This window comes from Anomaloglossus baeobatrachus, chromosome 4 (assembly GCF_048569485.1).
Source record: "Anomaloglossus baeobatrachus isolate aAnoBae1 chromosome 4, aAnoBae1.hap1, whole genome shotgun sequence".
Classification (NCBI taxonomy): Eukaryota; Metazoa; Chordata; class Amphibia; order Anura; family Aromobatidae; genus Anomaloglossus; species Anomaloglossus baeobatrachus.
The window spans coordinates 520423118-520443608 of NC_134356.1; the positions used below are offsets into that span (position 1 = coordinate 520423118).

The window sequence follows — 20491 nt, forward strand, 5'->3', positions numbered from 1 at the left end:
CAGACATCAGTGCTAGCTCCCGCCTGCTCAGTGCTCTGCCCTCCACGTCCGCATCATCTCTCGGAGCTCTTGCTTCCAGTTCCAGACCCGCCCTCTTATCAACCTCTATCACGTGATTGTTTTGATTTTTCACCCTATTGGCTGATACAGTTTCCCGCCCCTGCATGACCACGCCTTCTAGTCAGTTAGCCTTCACTGGTCACGCCCAGTAGCGTTCGGAGGCCAGGTCCACGCCTCTGTAAGGTGACGTCATTACCCGGCAGCCAATGAGCACTTGCCACACTCCGGCTGTAGGTCCAGCGGCGGCTACTTCCGGCAGGTTTTCTCCCCGTCTCCCCGGCTTCCCCTGTAGTCCCGGTCCGGCAGTGCTGCTGAGAGCTCCGCACCGCACTCTGACACCGACATGACGCGCAGCCTCCTCCTCAGCGCCCTGCTCCTGGCCGCCAGCACCGCCTGGGCCTCGGATGTCCTGGAGCTCACGGATGACGACTTTGACACCATCTCCCAATATCAGATCATCCTGGTGGAGTTCTTTGCTCCCTGGTGAGTGGTGTCCTGGGCGCGGTGCCAGGGGCTCTGCATCTGCCGCAAGTATGGGCGGCTCCGCGCGGACTGCAGCCTCAGTGCGGGCACGATCGGCGCTGTACCGGGGGTGGGGGTGTCACCCGTGGGTGTATCTGCTGTACAGCATGGACGATCGCCTCCGGAGGATCATCCCTGCGGTGCACGGTCAGGCGGGTGCATCGTCACTGCAGTACAGACCCCTCATAATGAATGTATGGAGGCCCCCGGGGACGGTATTCTGTGGGCTTCATGCAGAAGTGGCTGATAACAGAGGATAATAGCCTAAATGGTAAAACTGCATCTATCATCCCCCTTCATAGTGTGAGAGCAGCATGTGCAGCAGTGTCAGGGGAGCGGCTCCGGGGTGGATGTAATCTCTAGATCTCCCGATCAGTGGTATCTTGCTTCTGTGGCTGGTGACCAGTATTGCTCCCCTCCCCCTTCTTCTGTTGGGCCCCTACTTGCAGGAGAGATCTTTTTATGGCTTCTATTAACCCTTTATGTGCTGTATATTCAGCCTCTGCTGTGGATCCTAGGAGCAGGGTAGAAATCCCTTTTTTAATGTATAAAGATGGAGCCGAGGATTGAGGATTTGTGACAACTTTCTGTTTGGGGTTTGTTTCACTTTTAGTCCCTCGGTGCTTTGTCAGTAGTTTGCTGCAGGGACTTGTAGTTCTCTCCCCTTCTGCTCTCCTTCCCGTGTATCAGTGCTGAACTACAGTTCCCATCGTCCCTTGCTCTGCGGCTGGAGATGGGCGTGTTCTTGCTGTGGTGGCTGCTTGTGATTGGATCGGTGTGTGATGCCTTCAAGGATTTCCTGCTTGTCATGCTGCCTGGTGGAGGCAGTGAGTGTCCTGCAGGATCGGTGTGCTGTGCGGACACAAGCGCTGCCCCTGTGCAGTCACCTAGTCACCCCTCCACTGTATCATGCTTTCTGCAGGTGGTGAAGATATTAAGGTCACATTTATTTCTTCTACCACATCTGTCAATAATAAACTAAAATTGTGTTCATTATGACATTAAAAAGTGCTTCATCACATGGAAGACACCGTGTTACTGCCGCAATCTGATATTTCCACATAATATAAGGATAATGGCTCCTCGCTCCATCCTAAATCATAGGAATATTGGCCATTATTACAGTTCTGACTATATGGTGTATTCTGCCCACTGCTGACTCATTAGAAAGACCCCGATCGTCTTCAGAAAGAAGTTCTGCAGCATCTTGGGTGTCTATTATTTTCTATGCTATAGAAGGTGAAACATAGCCTGCGAGTAGAGGCGTGTGTGTGTGTGTGTGTCTGTGTCTACACTTGTGAACGCTGTGGCCTGTGCGGTGCCATATTGGTTCTCATACTTGTTTCTCCCCAGGTGCGGACACTGTAAGAAGCTTGCCCCAGAATATGAGGAAGCTGCCACAAAGCTGAAGGGCTCAGTCGCTCTGGCTAAGGTACGATATCCTCTTCTTTCCTACTTGATGGATTTTGAGGTCCGTTGTAGTTTTCTTGCTATTAATTCCAAATTGCTCCCACTCTATTATCCCGGTAAAAGAACCACTAAGGCCACGCGCTCATGAGTAGGATCATTGCGTCAGAAATATTGGGCTATATGTACATGTGTAGGATTTGAAGCAGAAATTTCTGCATCTCTTGGCAGCAAAAAGGCCCCAAAAAACGCACCTTTTTTGGTGCAGATTTTTCACATTCATTAGAATGGGTGAAATCTCCAGCATAAAATGCTAAAAGAATTGACATTGTGCAGATTTATTTCTGCTCCAAATCTGTAAAAATAAAATGCACAGTGTACATGAGACATCACAATTCTCATTGGCTTTGCCGGCTTCAGGTTTTGTGACAAATCTGCGCTGAAATGCATAAAAAACCCCCTGCAACCTGTGCACACAGCCTTAGGCCTGGCACACATGGCGAGTAAAATCGGACGAGTGGAATATGATTTAAAAAAAAATTGCATTCTACTCGGACCAATGTTACTCTATGGGGCCGTTGCCATCTACAGTTTTTATTTATTTTTTTTCTCAGCCCTAATCGGACCGAGAATATAATCGCAGCATCCATACAAGGAGTGCGAGTGACACATCGGATTGCACACAGATGACATCAGAATGCAGTGCGATATACACACAGGCTGACGGTGGAGGAGATGGAGAGAATACGCATTACTCCACAGCTGTGATATGGTCAATCAAATGACACTCGGATCACACTCACAACAGAGCGGGAGCCGAGGGTCATTAGCATATCGCATCGGATGCTATACGCTTGTGAGGCCCCAGCCTTACAGTTCCAGCACAGTTGCCGGGCATTGGACATCTCATGCCCACTGTGTGTTTTTTTTTTTTTTTTTTTTTTTTTAATATATCATATCTTTCGGATTATAAGACACACCCCAAATTCAAAGGAAAAAAAAAAGTGGTCCATCTTATAATCCGGAGGTGTTTTACCGGATTCGGCAGCAGCGGTGGTGGAGTGGATTCACAGGAGGCAAAGGTGATGGGTGTCCCAGAAACTGTAGGCTGTGCTGGGGCTGCCACAGAGGCTGGGGCTTAGGCTGCGGCCGGTAGTGAGGGCTTTAAAGAAATAGCGCCCTGAGTCAGCGCAGATTGAGCTCTGCTCAATGACAAGCTGAGATCTCATCTGTGCAAGCGCCACCTCCGTGCGCCATTTTCCTTAAGTCTGCTGCTGGGAGATCAATGAGGCGCGAGCTCGACCTGTGCATGCGCCAACTCCGAGCTGCATTATTTGAAGTCGTCACCGCCCGCGCCGCAGCGTCAATCCATCCGCCACAGACCCCCGCACAGCCGTCGTAGCATTCCCTTGGCCTCTTGCGACACCTCCCTCCACCTCCCGGTAAGGTACATTTAGATAAGATTCGCCCCTCGCTTTCCTCTCAAATTTTTGGGAGGAAAAGTGTCTTATAATCCGAAAAATAAGGTACATGTTTTTGATCCACAACATGTCCATTTCTCTTGTGGGTACAATAAGATCTATGTACAGATTTTCCGCGGACTTGCATTAGATGCAGAAAGAACACGGCTAATAAAAAAAAGAAAATAGTTTTGGCAAAGGCAAAATACGAAGAAGGATCAGAAACAAAGCAGCAGAAAATCCGCAACATCTAAAGCTCATTGTGGGGAAATAGCCTAAGGCCATGTTCACACGATTAGTATTATTTATTTTTTTACCTTTTTGTATTTATAAGCCAAAACCAGGAGTGGGTATAAAATGCAGAAGTGGTGACGTGTTTCTTTAGGGACCCGTGCCCATGATCAGTGTCATCAGCGTTTTGGATGCAGAATGTTTTTGCTGCATTGTACAGTACAAGCACAGTGGCTGGATTTACAGAAATCCTCCTGTGCTTCTTTTCTATGCAGTGTAAAGTGACCTGGGGGCGGCTTCCCGAGCTGCAGGATGTCAATTTATGCTGTGGAGACATTTAGTGTTCTTAGCAGGGAGAATAGAGCTAAAGTCCACATCGCCCCAAACCCCGATTTTTAGGTAGTTTCATAGTTTTTAAGGTTGAAGGGAGACTCTAAGTCCATCTAGTTCAACCCGTAGCCTAACATGTTGATCCAGAGGAAGGCAAAAAAACCCCAATGTGTCAAATAAGCTCCAATGGGGAAAAAAATTCCTTCCTGACTCCACATACGGCAATCAGACTAGTTCCCTGGATCAACACCCTGTCATAAAATCCAATATACATAACTGGTAATATTATATTTTTCAATTAATGCGATCAGGCTCTGCTTAAATTTTACTTGTGAATCCCTCAATACAACATCATACGGCAGAGAGCTCCATAGTCTCACTGCTCGTACAGTAAAGAATCCTCGTCTGTGATTATGATTAAACATTCTTTCCTCAAGACGTAGCGGATGCCCCCGTGTTCCAGTCGCAGGCCTAGGTGTAAAGAGATCTTTGGAAAGGTCTCTGTACTGTCCCCTCATATATTTATACATTGTGATTAGATCCCCCTAAGCCTTTGTTTTTCCTAACTAACTAACCCCAAGTTTAATAACCTGTCTTGGTATTGCAGCCCACCCATTCCTCTAATAATCTTGGTCGCTCTTCTATCTACCTGTAAGATTATGCTATTTATAACCTTCTATACTTTTGCTAACAAGAAATGCATCCATTCCTCTCTTAAATTCATTCAGTGAGTTGGCCATCACCACTTCCTCAGGAAGAGAGTTCCAGAGCCTCACTGCTCTTACCGTGAAGAACCCTCTTCTATGCTGATGTAGGAATTTTCTTTCCTCCAATCGAAAAGAATGCCCCCTTGCTCTTGTCATAGTCCTTGGTACAAACAGATCATGGGAGAGATCTCTATATGGCCCTCTGGTATATTTGTACATATTTATTAGGTCTCCCCTAAGTCTTCTCTTTTCTAGAGTAAATAGACCTAATTTTGATAACCTTTCCGTGTATTGTAATGCACCCATTCCATTTATTATTTTAGTAGCCCGCCTCTGAACCCTTTCAAGTTCAGTAATGTCTTTCTTCAGCACCGGCGCCCAAAATTGCACACAATACTCCAAGTGTGGTCTGACTAGTGATTTGTACAGAGGGAGAATGATGTTTTCATCTCGTGCCCCCAGACCTCTTCTAATGCATCCCATCACCCTATTTGCTTTGGTGGCTGCTGCCTGACACTGGGCACTCCAATTTAGATTCTTATTCACTAAGATGCCTAAGTCTTTTCTTTTTCGCTCTATTGGTAGACCCAGACAATTGGGTGTATAGGCTATGCCTCCGGAGGCCGCACAAAGTACTACACTTAAAAGTGTTAGGCCCCTCCCCTTCTGCCTATACACCCCCCCGTGCTCCCACGGGCTCCTCAGTTTTTTGCTTTGTGCGAAGGAAACTGCGGCTCGGCTGGGACTTGTAGTTCGCCCGGGACTTTCACGCCGGCCGCGCTTTTACAGCGGCCGCGTTTATTACTAGAGTCCCCGGCTTCATTGCGGCCTAGCTTACTTTTCTCCCGCCCTCAGCCCTGACAGGCAGGGGGAAGGGCGGGACGCTGCACAGAGCGAGCAGCTCTGAGGGCTGGAGTATGATTTACATACTCCACCCCCCTCACTGTGCACGGTGTGAGCACCAGTTCGCGCTCTTTCTCGGCCACGCCCACAGCTCCCTCATCTCGTCGGGACGCCGCAGACATTCCTGTCAGCTCCACCGACGCTGCAGAAGAGGGACAAGTCCTGGGAGACCCAGACACGGTCTCTGGTGGCCTCACAACCGCTTTAGGCGGCTGGTAAGCAGCACCTGTTGGTGCTAGCCCCATGGTGTGGTAGTGTATTGGTACATTATTTGTGTATCATATATACTTTACACTGTATGAGCACAGTGCATTCTGGCTATATACCCTTTTGTGTAACTCAAGGAAAACTATAGCATGGCGCCCACAAAAGGCAGGGGTGCCAAAACACAGGCTTATTATGCTGCCTGCGCCGCTTGTAAGACCCCACTACCGGCAGGTTCCACTGACCCTCATTGTGTGCAGTGTTCGACCCCTGTGCCACTTCTTCAGCCGGAGCCTATGCTAAGAGGGGCCCAGGGGGAGCCACCTGTTGACACTGTCCAGGTGACGGGGACTGAGTTTGCTAAACTCTCTGAGACTATGGCTAAGATACTAGAAGCCTTGCAGTCCAGGCCGGTATCTCAGCAACGGGACCCTGTTGAATCGTTGTTCCCGGGCCCCCCTCAGTTGGACCAACAATGTCCTCCCGGGGTATCTCCTACATCCCAGTCTGAGGGTTCTGACTTAGACCCCAGCCCCAGATTGACTAAGCGGGCTCGCTTAGAATTTCCCTCGACATCATATTGTTTAGGGTCTCAGCGGGGGGAATCTCTGGTTGATGATGCGGAGACAGCTGATCAGGATTCTGATCCTGAGAGCGCTTTCAATCTTAATACTCCAGACGGGGACGCCATAGTAAACGATCTTATTGCGTCCATCCATCAGTTGCTGGATATTTCTCCCTCAGCCCCTCCGGCGGAGGAGTCAGCTTCTCAGCAGGAGAAATTTCGTTTCAGGTTTCCCAAGCGGACACAGAGTATGTTTCTAGACCACTCTGATTTCAGAGAGGCAATCCAGAATCACCATGCTTGTCCAGATAAGCGTTTTTCTAAGCGCCTTAAGGATACACGTTATCCTTTCCCCCCGGACGTGGTTAAAGGTTGGACTCAATGTCCCAAAGTGGATCCTCCAATCTCCAGACTGGCGGCTAGATCCATACTTGCAGTGGAAGATGGGGCCTCGCTCAAAGATGCCACTGACAGGCAGATGGAGCTCTGGTTGAAATCCATCTATGAAGCTATCGGAGCTTCTTTTGCCCCAGCATTCGCAGCCGTATGGGCGCTGCAAGCTATCTCAGCAGGTCAAGCGCAAATTGAAGCAGCCACTTGCACGGCCGCGCCACAAGTGGCATCCATTACCACCCAAACCTCGGCAATTGCGTCTTACGCTATTAATGCTGTCCTGGACTCTGTGAGCCGTACGGCGGTGGCGACCGCCAATTCGGTAGTACTCCGCAGGGCCTTGTGGCTACGGGAATGGAAGGCAGATTCTGCTTCCAAAAAGCGCTTAACCAGTTTGCCAATTTCTGGCGACAGGCTGTTTGGCGAGCGTCTGGATGAAATCATCAAACAATCCAAGGGAAAGGATACATCCTTACCCCAGCCCAAACAGAACATTCCCCAACAGAGGAGAGGGCAGTCGAGGTTTCGGTCCTTTCGGGGCGCGGGCAGGTCCCAATTCTCCTCGTCCAAAAGGTCTCAGAAAGAACAAAGGAACTCTGATGCATGGCGGTCTAAGTCACGTCCTAAAAAGAACATTGGAGGCACCGCTAACAAGGCGGCTTCCTCATGACTTTCGACCTCATCTAGTAGCATCCTCGGTCGGTGGCAGGCTCTCCCGCTTTTGCGACGCCTGGCTGCCACAAATAAAAGACCGCTGGGTGAGAGACATTCTGTCTCACGGTTACAAGATAGAGTTCATCTCTCGTCCCCCCGACTCGATTCTTCAGGTCTTCTCCGCCTCCCGAGAGAGCCGAGGCTCTTCTGCAGGCGCTGGGCACTCTGAAGGCAGAAGGAGTGGTGGTCCCTGTTCCTCTTCATCAACAGGGCCACGGTTTTTACTCCAACTTGTTTGTGGTCCCAAAGAAGGACGGGTCTTTCCGTCCTGTCCTAGACCTGAAACTTCTCAACAAACACGTAAAGACCAGGCGGTTCCGGATGGAATCCCTTCGCTCCGTCATCGCCTCAATGTCCCAAGGAGATTTCCTTGCATCGATCGATATCAAAGATGCTTATCTCCATGTTCCGATTGCCCCAGAGCACCAGCGCTTCTTGCGCTTCGCCATAGGAAACGAACACCTGCAGTTCGTGGCACTGCCATTTGGCCTAGCAACAGCCCCACGGGTTTTCACCAAGGTTATGGCTACTGTAGTAGCGGTCCTCCATTCTCAGGGTCACTCGGTGATCCCGTACTTGGACGATCTGTTGATCAAGGCACCCTCTCAAGAGGCATGCCAACACAGCCTCGACGCTACCCTGGAGACTCTCCAGAGTTTCGGGTGGATCATCAATTTTCCAAAGTCAAATCTGACACCGGCCCAATCGCTCACATACCTTGGCATGGAGTTTCATACCCTCTCAGCGATAGTGAAGCTTCCGCTGATCAAGCAGCGGTCACTACAGACAGGGGTACAATCTCTCCTTCAAGGTCGGTCACACACCTTGAGGCGCCTCATGCACTTCCTGGGGAAGATGGTGGCAGCAATGGAAGCAGTCCCTTTCGCGCAGTTTCACCTGCGTCTTCTTCAATGGGACATCCTACGCAAATGGGACAGGAAGCCGACGTCCCTCGACAGGACCGTCTCCCTCTCTCAGGCGACCAAAGCTTCCCTTCGGTGGTGGCTTCTTCCCACTTCATTATCGAAGGGGAAATCCTTCCTACCCCCATCCTGGGAAGTAGTCACGACGGACGCAAGTCTGTCAGGGTGGGGAGCGGTTTTTCTCCACCACAGGACTCAGGGTACGTGGACCCGGCAAGAGTCCTCGCTTCAGATCAATGTTCTGGAAATTCGGGCAGTGTATCTTGCCCTGAAAGCGTTCCAGCAGTGGCTGGAAGGCAAGCAGATCCGAATTCAGTCGGACAATTCCACAGCGGTGGCATACATCAACCACCAAGGCGGCACACGCAGTCGACAAGCCTTCCAGGAAGTCCGGCGGATTTTGATGTGGGTGGAAGCCACGGCCTCCACCATATCCGCAGTTCACATCCCAGGCGTGGAAAACTGGGAAGCAGATTATCTGTCGCCAGGGCATGGACGCAGGGGAATGGTCCCTTCACCCGGACGTGTTTCAGGAGATCTGTTGCCGCTGGGGGGTGCCGGACGTCGACCTCATGGCGTCCCGGCACAACAACAAGGTACCAACGTTCATGGCACGGTCTCAAGATCCCAGAGCTCTGGCGGCAGACGCCTTAGTTCAGGATTGGTCGCAGTTTCAGCTCCCTTATGTGTTTCCTCCGCTGGCACTGTTGCCCAGAGTGTTACGCAAGATCAGGGCCGACTGCCGCCGCGCCATCCTCGTCGCTCCAGACTGGCCGAGGAGGTCGTGGTACCCGGATCTGTGGCATCTCACGGTCGGCCAACCGTGGGCACTACCAGACCGACCAGACTTGCTGTCTCAAGGGCCGTTTTTCCATCTGAATTCTGCGGCCCTCAACCTGACGGTGTGGCCATTGAGTCCTGGATCCTAGCGTCTTCAGGGTTATCTCAAGAAGTCATTGCCACTATGAGACAGGCTAGGAAACCAACGTCCGCCAAGATTTATCACAGGACGTGGAAAATTTTCCTGTCGTGGTGCTCTGCTCAGGGTTTTTCTCCCTGGCCATTTGCATTACCTACTTTTCTGTCCTTCCTTCAATCTGGACTGGAAAAGGGTTTGTCGCTCGGTTCCCTTAAGGGACAAGTTTCAGCGCTCTCTGTGTTTTTCCAGAAGCGCCTAGCTAGACTTCCACAGGTACGCACGTTCCTGCAGGGAGTTTGTCACATCGTTCCACCTTACAAGCGGCCGTTAGAACCCTGGGATCTAAACAGGGTGCTGATGGTTCTTCAGAAACCACCATTCGAGCCAATGAGAGATATCTCCCTCTCACGACTTTCGCAGAAAGTGGTTTTTCTAGTAGCAGTCACTTCTCTTCGGAGAGTGTCTGAGCTAGCGGCGTTGTCGTGCAAAGCCCCTTTTCTGGTTTTTCACCAGGACAAGGTGGTTCTACGTCCGGTTCCGGAATTTCTCCCTAAGGTGGTATCCCCCTTTCATCTCAATCAGGATATTTCCTTACCCTCTTTTTATCCTCATCCAGTTCACCAATGTGAAAAGGATTTGCACTTGTTAGATCTGGTGAGAGCACTCAGACTCTACATTTCTCGTACGGCGCCCCTGCGCCGCTCGGATGCACTCTTTGTCCTTGTCGCTGGCCAGCGTAAAGGGTCACAGGCTTCCAAATCAACCCTGGCTCGGTGGATCAAGGAGCCAATTATCGAAGCTTACCGTTCGGCTGGGCTTCCGGTTCCATCAGGGCTGAAGGCCCATTCTACCAGAGCCGTGGGAGCGTCCTGGGCTTTGAGGCACCAGGCTACGGCTCATCAGGTGTGTCAGGCGGCTACCTGGTCGAGCCTGCACACTTTCACGAAGCTCTATCAGGTGCATACCTATGCTGCGGCGGATGCCAGCCTAGGTAGACGAGTCCTTCAGGCGGCGGTTGCCCACCTGTAGGAAAGGGCCGTTTTACGGCTCTCTTACGAGGTATTATTTTACCCACCCAGGGACTGCTTTTGGACGTCCCAATTGTCTGGGTCTCCCAATAGAGCGAAAAAGAAGGGAATTTTGTTTACTTACCGTAAATTCCTTTTCTTCTAGCTCTAATTGGGAGACCCAGCGCCCGCCCCTGTTTTTTTGTGTACACATGTTGTTCATGTTGAATGGTTTCAGTTCTCCGAGTTTCCTTCGGATTGAAGTTACTTTAAACCAGTTTATAATTATTTTTCCTCCTTCTTGCTTTTGCACCAAAACTGAGGAGCCCGTGGGAGCACGGGGGGTGTATAGGCAGAAGGGGAGGGGCCTAACACTTTTAAGTGTAGTACTTTGTGCGGCCTCCGGAGGCATAGCCTATACACCCAATTGTCTGGGTCTCCCAATTAGAGCTAGAAGAAAAGGAATTTACGGTAAGTAAACAAAATTCCCTTCTTTCCATGTCTGATTTCCCCAGCAGTTTCCCATTTAGTAAGTAATCGTAGCATCTGTTTCTCCTTCCCATGTGCATAACCTTACACTTATCTGTGTTAACCCTCATTTGCCATTTTTCAGCCCAATTCTCCAATTTACTCAAGTCCATCTGTAGTTGCAAACTGTCCTCCTTTGTGTTAACTACCTTACATAGTTTTGTATCATCTGCAAATACTGATATTTTACTCTGTAAACCATCCACCAGATCATTAATAAATATATTAAATAGTAGGGGGCCCAATACAGACCCCTGTGGCACCCCACTAGTAACCCTGGCCCAATCTGAGTATGCACCATTAATAACCACTCTTTGTTTTCTACCACTAAGCCAGCTACAGGTGCTTTGTTCTCCCACACAGGACACTGGCATCCTGCAGGAAGGATGACTCTACATCTAGAATGTAGTGTCTCCAGATCGTGTGCATATACCCGTATACCTTTCCTCTGTTTGATCCTTTCCTGGTTTGGCTTCCAAATACCGAGGCCACATACTTCACTTGTCACCGAGTGGTGCAGGACATCTGATCACTATAGTATTAGCACAGAAAACCAATCTACAGTCAGAACCAGCGATTCTTCCTTTTAATGGCAGCCTGTCCACTACCCTTGCCTGTTAAATGTCCACCATATTTCTTCTTCACCCTATTTTTGCATCCTAACAAGCTCCTTCTTGTACTTTAGCAATCGCTCTTGTAAAATGTTTTATTCCGCGCTCGCTCCTTGTTCGGCGTGGCATGATGCCCCTGGATTATTCCTCTCTTGCATCTTATAAGCCTGTCCTCTGGTGGCGTGATTAACCTGATTTGCAAGAATGTTCCCATCGGCTCCTGTGAAATGCTTCTGCTTATGCCCATATAATTGCAGCCCCAGGGAGCAGATCTCTGTGCTCATGCGTGACATATATAAACTCTGTGACCTCATTATTGTAACTTGTGTCAGTGACTCCACGATAGAACAATTGCTAGTGTATAAAAGGAGATTGGTACAATGTGGAGACATGGTGATGGATTAGTAGGGGGGATAGGGGAGCTGACATATTCTGTTTAAAAACAGATTTCCCTGTAAAACATTCTAAGGCTAAGTTCACACTTGCGTCGTTTTCCATCCATCACAATCAGTTGTGTGACAGATGCAACAGATGCGTTGCAGATAGTGGCACAACTGATGTGACTGATGCTGCAAAAAAAAATACTGCTTTACCGGAGGCCGGCTTTTGTGAACGATTATCGTTCACAAAAGCCGGGTGATCAGCTGATCGTTCCGGCTGCTGGAGCTGGAACGGAATTTACAGTCGATCATGGTTTTTACTGTGCGCATGCTCACAATAAAAAAACTGATCCGCCCACAAAAAAAGTTACATACAGCGTTGCTCCCGCCTGACAGTCAGTCGGTAAACAACTGATCCGTCACGCGGCAGATGCAATGCAGGGCCATCAGTCACAATCCGTCACTAATAGAAGTCTATGGGGAAAAAACAGATTCCTCAAGGCTACGGATTGTGACTGATGCAAAACAACGGAAGTGTGAACTTAGCCTAACTTCATGAGAGCTGCGGCTTTTGTTGCCTCTCATCTTGCGGCCAGAGATCATTCTGCTAATGCTAAATTACACGTGAAAACGATAGAGGGCACCACCAGATTACTAGGGATCAGCCCAAGGCATACCGAACCACATGGCTATAAAGTAGAGAAAACAAGCAAACTAAGGATAATCTCGAAATATTACTATTTTATTACTTAATTACAAAATAAAGACTACATTCAAATAAAACAGCCAAAAGGCCACAGCGTGCTCATAATAGAGCTAATGTCTAACCTCTAATGCCTGTTGGATAATATTGCACTTAGAGGTTGTTTGCTACTTTTACATTGATGATCCTAAAGGGTACTTTACACGCTGCGATATCTTTACCGATATCGCTAGCAAGCGTACCCTCCCCCGTCAGTTGTGCGTCACGGGCAAATCACTGCCCATGGCGCACATCGCTAACACCCTTCACACGGACTTACCTTCCCTGCAACGTTGCTCTGGCAGCGATCCGCCACCTTTCTAAGGGGGCGATTCATGTGGCGTCACAGCAACGTCACACGGCAGCCGTACAATAGCAGGGGAGGGGCGGAGATGAGTGGCCGGAACATGGCACCCACCTCCTTCCTTCCTCATTGCCGGTGGAGGCAGGTAAGGAGATGTTCGTCGTTCCTGTGGTGTCACACATAGCGATGTGTGCTGCCGCAGGAACGACGAACAACATTGCTACTTACCAGACAATTTTTGGTAAATTAACGACCTCTCCTATACCAATGATTTTTGTCTTTTTGCGATCGTTTAAGGTTCCTCCAGCCTGTCACACGCTGCGCTGTCGCTAACCACGCCGGAGGTTTGTCACAAACACCGTGACCCCGACGATATATAGTTAGCGATGTCGCAGTGTGTAAATGGCCTTTAAGGATAGGTCATCAATGTCTGATCAGGGGTCCCGCTTTTTTTCGGTGGCAGCTGGAAATGTTCAGTTCTTGATCTGCCCCGTCTTCTGATAGCGGTGGGTACTGCACATCCACCTCCCATTCAAATCAGTTGGCGGCGGATGTGCAGTACCCGGCCACTGTCAGAAGACGGGGCAGCTCTGCAACTGAGAATTTCCTGCTACCATCAGCACTGAAAACAGCTCATCGAGAGTGCAGGGAGTTGGACCCCGGCTGATCAGACATTGATGACCTCTCCTAAGGAAAGCGCATCAATGTAAATGTTATTGAAAACCTCGTTTAAGTGCTAAAAGGACTAGTTAGCAGGTAATACAAAAGTATTATGGCATTAACTTGATAATGGAGGGATAATGAAATAAATATACAATTGCTATGCCAGTCTAAATGTGCAACATGTCAGTAAGGTCTATACCAAACATAAATTACTAACTAAGAGATCTAGTGAAGTTAATAAAGCTGACATAAATTAAGTACACTGTCCCCTAATGCTCATAAGATAATATATTTTGTATATAGAACTACCACAAAGGCCTTTCCGGTACGTGTGAGCTCCGTTTTCACACTTACCGGAGACACACACACCTAGACCAATTACATTCTATGAATTTGCGCACACTCCCGTGTTTTCACAAGAACAGGGTGTCCATGAGAAGCCCACGCGTGTCTGTGCTCCACACGGCGACATTTCTGTTATCTCTGGCAGCACAGATGTCACTCGGACCGCACAATGATGTGATCCGTGTCACATGTACCCGAGAAAACACGTGTCATGTTAAAATTAAACAAATTATACTTATTTGTTTGTGGCATTTCTGTCACTTCCGGTCCCACTCATTATGCTCCTTGCATAGTCTCTGCACTCACCGCAGACCTGGAAGTAACAGCAGTGCCGGCGACAGGTAAGTATATCAGCTCATGCTGTCCGCATCACTGTAGAGATAAAAATATAGCGCATGAGAAGCACCCGTGGAGTGATTTCTGTATATTTATATTATAGAATTGCTCACCTGGTTAAGTTGTGCGCCCTCGCACAACCCCGGTGTTAGATGTATAATTCCTCTGGGAGATGAGGGACTGTCTCAGCTGGCGTTATCCGTTGTTCTGCTGGGTGGATCCAGGTTTGTTGCCGCTGCTGGCTTCAGATTCACCGACTTCTTGAATCCTGGAGCTCTGTGCGGACCTGCGTCCTCCCGCTGTTAGTTCAAATGATCTGTTGGATTCTCTTACTCACAGCAGCTCTACCCGGATTCCCTTATGGGAGTAGACATAGAAAAAAAGATTCCGGTCTTTCTGAGCGCTAGTAATAAATCTTTGGTCTTTGATCTTTTAAGAAATTTGGCTTTATTATTAATAACATAAAGCTCTTGTATTAACACAACGCGTTTCAGCAAGATACACTTGCCATCCTCAGGTGTTACACCTGAGGATGGCAAGTGTATCTTGCTGAAACGTGTTTGGATGGAGGATGCTGAGCCTTGTAGTTCGACAGCTGCTGTCTGCTCTCCTGCATGCACTATTGGATGGAGGATGCTGAGCCTTGTAGTTCTGCTCCCCCTGACTCTCGCTCCAGCATACAGTCCTGGATGGAGTATGCTGAGCCTTATAGTTCTGCAGCTGCGGTCTGCTCTCCTGCATACACTATTGGATGGAGTATGCTGAGCCTTGTAGTTCTGCTCCCCCTGCCTCTCCCTCCAGCATACAGTCCTGGATGAAGGATGCTGAGCCTTGTAGTTCTGCAGCTGTCTGCTCTCCTGCATACACTAGTGGAGAATGAAGAACATATTGAAGAAGGAAATTACATCAGACCTTTTTTTTTGTTCACTGATAAAAAAACGCATAAAGACGCAGTGAGCAAAAACGCAGCAAAAAACGCACCAAATTTCCATGTGACTTGCAAGTCCCGGTCTAGCACCAGCTTTACATTAATAAAAATGTTTTCATCAGGTTGACTGTACTGCGAACTCCAACACCTGCAACAAATATGGAGTCAGTGGCTACCCTACTCTGAAAATCTTCAGGAACGGTGAAGAGTCTGGCGCTTATGATGGTCCTAGGTCTGCTGGTAAGCAACTTATGCATAGGGAAAGATAGGATTGTATACAAGTGTGGGGTTTCTGCCCAGCACAGCACTAGTGGAACGCTTTAATTTGGCGCTTCACATTTAATACTAATCAACATAAACCAGGCTGTTCCTGCAGATTACTTCAGGGGGTCGTAAGCAATAGCCTATTTTCTTTACTTTTTAATATTGGTCAGTCTTTGTAATCTACTCCATTAGCTTATATTGCTTCCTTTTATGTCCTCATCATTAGTGAGTAGATAACATTGCCCACTTCCTTCCCCATCAAAGAGACTAATTTTCATAATATTGCTGCACAAGGCCCATAGGAAGTAATGAAATAGAATCATTCGTGTATAGGGACTTGTGGACAATTCCCCTTATATCTGTGCAGGGCCATTGTGGAGCGATTGCTATGATGTTTTGCCTGTCTAGTATGACAGAAAATAAGGAGATCTGCGTGATTCTTAAGATGAGGTAAAAATGTAACTTTTGTTTCAGATGGAATTGTCAGCACAATGAAGAAGCAGTCCGGCCCGGCGTCTGTGGATCTGCCGTCTGTTGAAGCATTTAAGAAGTTCATCAGTGACAATGATGCATCTGTAGTGGGTGAGGATCAAGAAGCTACTTCACCAGGATCTGTCACATTTTTGCTTTCGGTGGAGTTGGGCAATTAACTCTTTTCTTACCCTCCTCGTAGGCTTCTTCCGAGATCTGTATGGCACAGCCCATTCTGAATTTCTGAAAGTTGCCAACACCTTAAGGGAGAAATACCGATTTGCACACACAGATGAAGATGAGCTGGTGGATAAATATGACTCAAATGGAGAGTAAGTCCATATAGTCCTGTAGGTGTGACCTTTGGTGGGGGCTGTACATGGTCAAGAGACTCATCTGGGAATTCGTGTCCTTTTTTCTTCAAGGGGTATCGTCTTATTCCGTCCATCTCATCTTGCAAACAAGTTTGAAGACATCTCTGTCACGTTCCCTGCCGATGAGAAGATCACCACCCACAAAATAAAGAAGTTTATCCAGGATCACATGTAAGTAGATCTCTGAAGCCAGTGTGACTAATTGTTGGCTGTGAATCGCACTGAACAGGGTCTGCTGCTGAACTCATTGCAGGTGGGTGCTGCGTGCCCCCCACTGCACATGAATATGGGGGAGATCCATAGATTTTAATGCAAAGGAATGATAATGACACCCAGTCAGGTCTCTGGGGCTGATGTGCACATTAGAAACAGATCGTGCCCTAATCACTCCCAATGTTTGTCTGGCTTTGAGACCAGTTATACACATTGGACTTGACCATCTATTATGTAGTCAACCAAAAGGACCAAGCCTAAAGCCTGGAACAATTCCCCATGTATGTCAAATAGGACAAATACAAACTATTTACTTTTGGATAAAAAAATCAATTTATTTAATCAATCAAAGTAAAATATATCTTTCTTTATCGTTCCTTATGGGAGATCCAAACCATGGGTGTATAGCTTCTGCCTCCGGAGGACACAGAAAGAACTACACTCAAACGTGTAGCTCCTCCCTCCCAGCATATACACCCCCTGGTAGCCAGTCCTAGCCAGTTTTTGCTTTGTGTCAGGAGGATCACACACACACATGCATCCTCTTTTGATTTTTCATTTTTTCTAAAGATTTGGAAGAAAAGCGGGTCCACTGGACTCCCGGCATGTCCCTTCTCACCCCCCTGGCGGCGGTGCTGTTAAGGTTGACTTCAGGGCAGGAGCCCTTCATGCCGCGCTCCTTCACCATCCCTTAGGGGCTCTGGCTTGAAGTTAGAGCCAACACGGTTCTCACTGCCTTGCAGGAGACCGGCTTCCATCCGCAGCCCTTGTGCAGGACCCTGCTGGAAGGAGCACTGAACCCCCACCCCACCAGGGACTGGGCCCTGCGTCTCAAAGCTAAGTATAGAGACGTTATTCAGAGGGTCCTTCTGCAATGTGGGGCACTTTTATTGGGGGGGACAGTGATTTACTTTGATAATGCTGCTTTTTACTGTGTTTCCGGCCGGTTCCACGGTTTTTACTGAGAACCGCGCCGATGATGCCTGATTGTCGGCCGCATGCATAACTCTAGGCCCCGGCTTCAGCCGCGGCCTAGTTTCGTTTCGTTCCCCTGCATGTCAGTCATGCAGGGGGACACTGCAGCGCCGCCCGCCGGCCGCTCTGCACAGGGGAGGACACTCCTATCTGAGGAGATGATTTCCTCCCCTGTACATCTCCTTAGCCCTCCGATTCCCGCTCCTGGGTTTACCCCCGCCCCCCTCCCTCACTCTGGCGCCATTTTCTCAGCGTTCTTAATACACTGGTCGGCGCTGGCTGCTCTGCAGTGCAGAGGGAGTGAATATTTGGCTGGGGGTCCAGGCTTGGAATCCGGAGGGCGCACATAATAGCGGCCTGATAAGTCACAACCTTTGGTTGTGCACTTTTATGCACTCTCAGGGCATTCTGAAGGAGTTAATTCTTTATTATAGAACCCCCTCCTCAGCAGCATGGCTCACACTAGGAGCAAGGCTCCAAGGCTGTACACTACATGCTCTGCATGTAAGGTCATATTGCCTGAACCGGCACAGACCACACACTGTAATGGTCTCATGTGGTGGTGCCTCAGCCTGGAGTCTCCCCAGGCTGAACCCCTGTCTTGGGTAGCATCTTTTTCCAATGCTATTTCCCAGTCCTTTGCAGACTCCATTGGACAGTTGTCTCGGACGCTGCTAAGCATGCATCAGCCCCCTTCTCAGGGTGCCTCTGATGCTCCAGCTCGCTCTGCAGAGCTCACAGAGTCTGTTTCATCTAATCCCAGACCCCGTCCTCCTAAACGGAGACGCAGGGACTCCTCTCCTTCCTCGCCCCACGGCTCTGCCTCACGGGCCGAGTCACATGGCGAGGAAGATACCCTTACTGTGGGCTCAGACGCTTCGTCTCTGTACCCCATTGATTCCGATGGTGTTGCAGATGTTAGCGATTTGATAGCGTCCATTAACTCCGTTCTGGACCTTAACCCTCCAGTGTCAGAGTAGGAAAACATCAGTTTATCTCACCACGCCCTTCTAGTCAGGGCTTCATCCAGTGCAGACTGTCAGCGGAGTGTCTCGCTCACTCTCGCTACGCTTGCAAGTCCACTCTGACCCCGACCCAGGAACTTACGTACCTAGGGATGCAATTCGAGACTCTGCTGGCGCTTGTGAAGCTGCCCTTAGTCATACAGCAGTCTCTTCATCTGGCGGTTCGCTCTCTGATGAGGCTCCGCCGTCATTCCATCAGGCACCTCATGCAGGTGCTGGGTCAGATGATGGCGTCAATAGAAGCGGTTCCCCTTGCCAGTTCCATCTGCGTCCCCTGCAGCTGGACATTTTCCGCTGTTGGGGCAAGGGATTTCTTCCTTGCACAGACTGGTGGCTCTGTCGCCACAGACCAGGAGCTCTCCTTAAGTGGTGGCTTCGGCCCCTCTCTCTGTACCAGGGACGCTCCTTTCTGGCCCCGTCCTGGGTGATTCTGACCACGGGCCAGTCTATCCGGCTGGGGAGCAGTTTCTCCACCACCGAGCATAGGGCACTTGGACACCGTCCGAATCAGCCCTTTCGATCAATGTGCTAGAAATCAGGGCTGTAGTCCTTGGACTCGCAGCCGCCTAACAATGTTGGAAGTTCAACATATCCTTCAGTGGACGGAGGACTCAGAGTCCACCATATCCGCAGTCCACATCCCAGGCGCAGAAAACTGGGAGGCAGATTATCCCAGCCGTCTAACCGTGGGCAGCGGCGGGTGAGCCCTGCATCCGGCAGTGTTCCGGTCAATTTAGCAGGCGGGGCACTCCGGAAGTGGATCTATGGCATCCCGGCACAACAACAAGGTCCCGGTTTACGTGGCTCGCTCCCACGATCCTCATCCGTCTGGCCTACGTGTTTCCCCCTCTAGCTCTCTTGCCCAGAGTCCTGCGCAAGATCAAAATGGAGGGCCGTCGGGTCGTACTTATCGCCCCAGGCCCAGGCGAGCTTGGTTTCCAGACCTGCTCCGTCTGTTCGTAGAGGTGCTGTAGCATCTCCCGGACCGGCCAGACGTTCTCTCAGAGGGTCCGTTTTCCACAACAATTCTGCGGCTCTCAGATTGACGGCGTGGCTCTTGAGCCCTGAATCCTTACGGCTTCAGGCATTCCTTCCGAGGTCATCTTCACTATGACTCAGGCTCGGAAGTCTTCCTCGGCCAGGATTTACCTCAGGACTTGGAGAATTTTCCTGTCCTGGTGTCGTTCTTCCGGCCATGCTCCTTGGCCGTTTTTTTCCTTGCCGACCATCCTGTCCTTTCTACAGTCCGGCCTGCAGCTAGGTCTGTCCCTCATTCCCTCAAGGGACAGGTCTCTGCTCTGTCAGCATTGTTCCAGCGGCATATCGCCCGACTGGCCCAGGTGCGCTCCTTCATGCAGGGCGCATCTTACATCATTCCGCCTTACCGGCGGTCTCTGGATCCCTGAGACCTTACTCGGGTCCTCAAGGCCTTACAGAAACCCCCCTTTGAGCCTCTTAGGGAGGTTTCGTTGTTTAGTCCTTCACAGAAAGTGGTCTTTCTGGTGGCCATAATTTATCTCAAGAGAGTCTTTTATTTGACTGTGCTCTCTTCGGAGTCACCCTTTTTGGGTTTTTTTTCGCCAAGACAAGGTGGTTCTCCGTCCAACTCCGGGCCTTCTCCCTAAGGTGGTGTCCCCTTTCCACCTTAACCAGGACATTTCTTTGTCTTCCTTTTGTTTGGCCCCCGTGCATCGCTTTGAGAAAGCGTTGCATGCTTTAGATTTGGTGCGGACGCTCCGGATCTATGTGTCACGCACCGCTGTTTCTTAGGCGGTGCACCTCTCTTGTGTGCTGACCATACGTCAGCGCAAGGGTCTCTCGGCTTCTCAACCGACCCTAGCTCATTGAATAGGTCGGCCATATCCGAGGCCTACCAATGTTCTCAGATGCCTCCCCCGCTGGGGATTAAGGCGCACTCGACCAGAGCCGTCGGTGCCTCTTGGGCTACGGCTCAGCAGGTCTGTCAGGCTGCCACGTGGTCTAGTCT

General features: G+C 49.6%; 1 protein-coding gene across 1 annotated transcript in view; it reads left to right on the forward strand.

Annotated features, from left to right (window-relative positions):
• The first annotated feature begins 272 nt into the window (after window positions 1-272).
• The window catches only part of PDIA3 (protein disulfide isomerase family A member 3), a 40496-nt gene continuing 20277 nt past the window's right edge, over window positions 273-20491 (forward strand). Inside the window, exons 1-6 of the mRNA XM_075345884.1 lie at window positions 273-543; window positions 1936-2014; window positions 15305-15422; window positions 15921-16028; window positions 16120-16249; window positions 16343-16462. Of these exons, the coding sequence (XP_075201999.1) occupies window positions 404-543; window positions 1936-2014; window positions 15305-15422; window positions 15921-16028; window positions 16120-16249; window positions 16343-16462 (695 nt within the window). The 5' untranslated portion in view covers window positions 273-403. The remainder of the gene's footprint in view (window positions 544-1935; window positions 2015-15304; window positions 15423-15920; window positions 16029-16119; window positions 16250-16342; window positions 16463-20491) is intronic.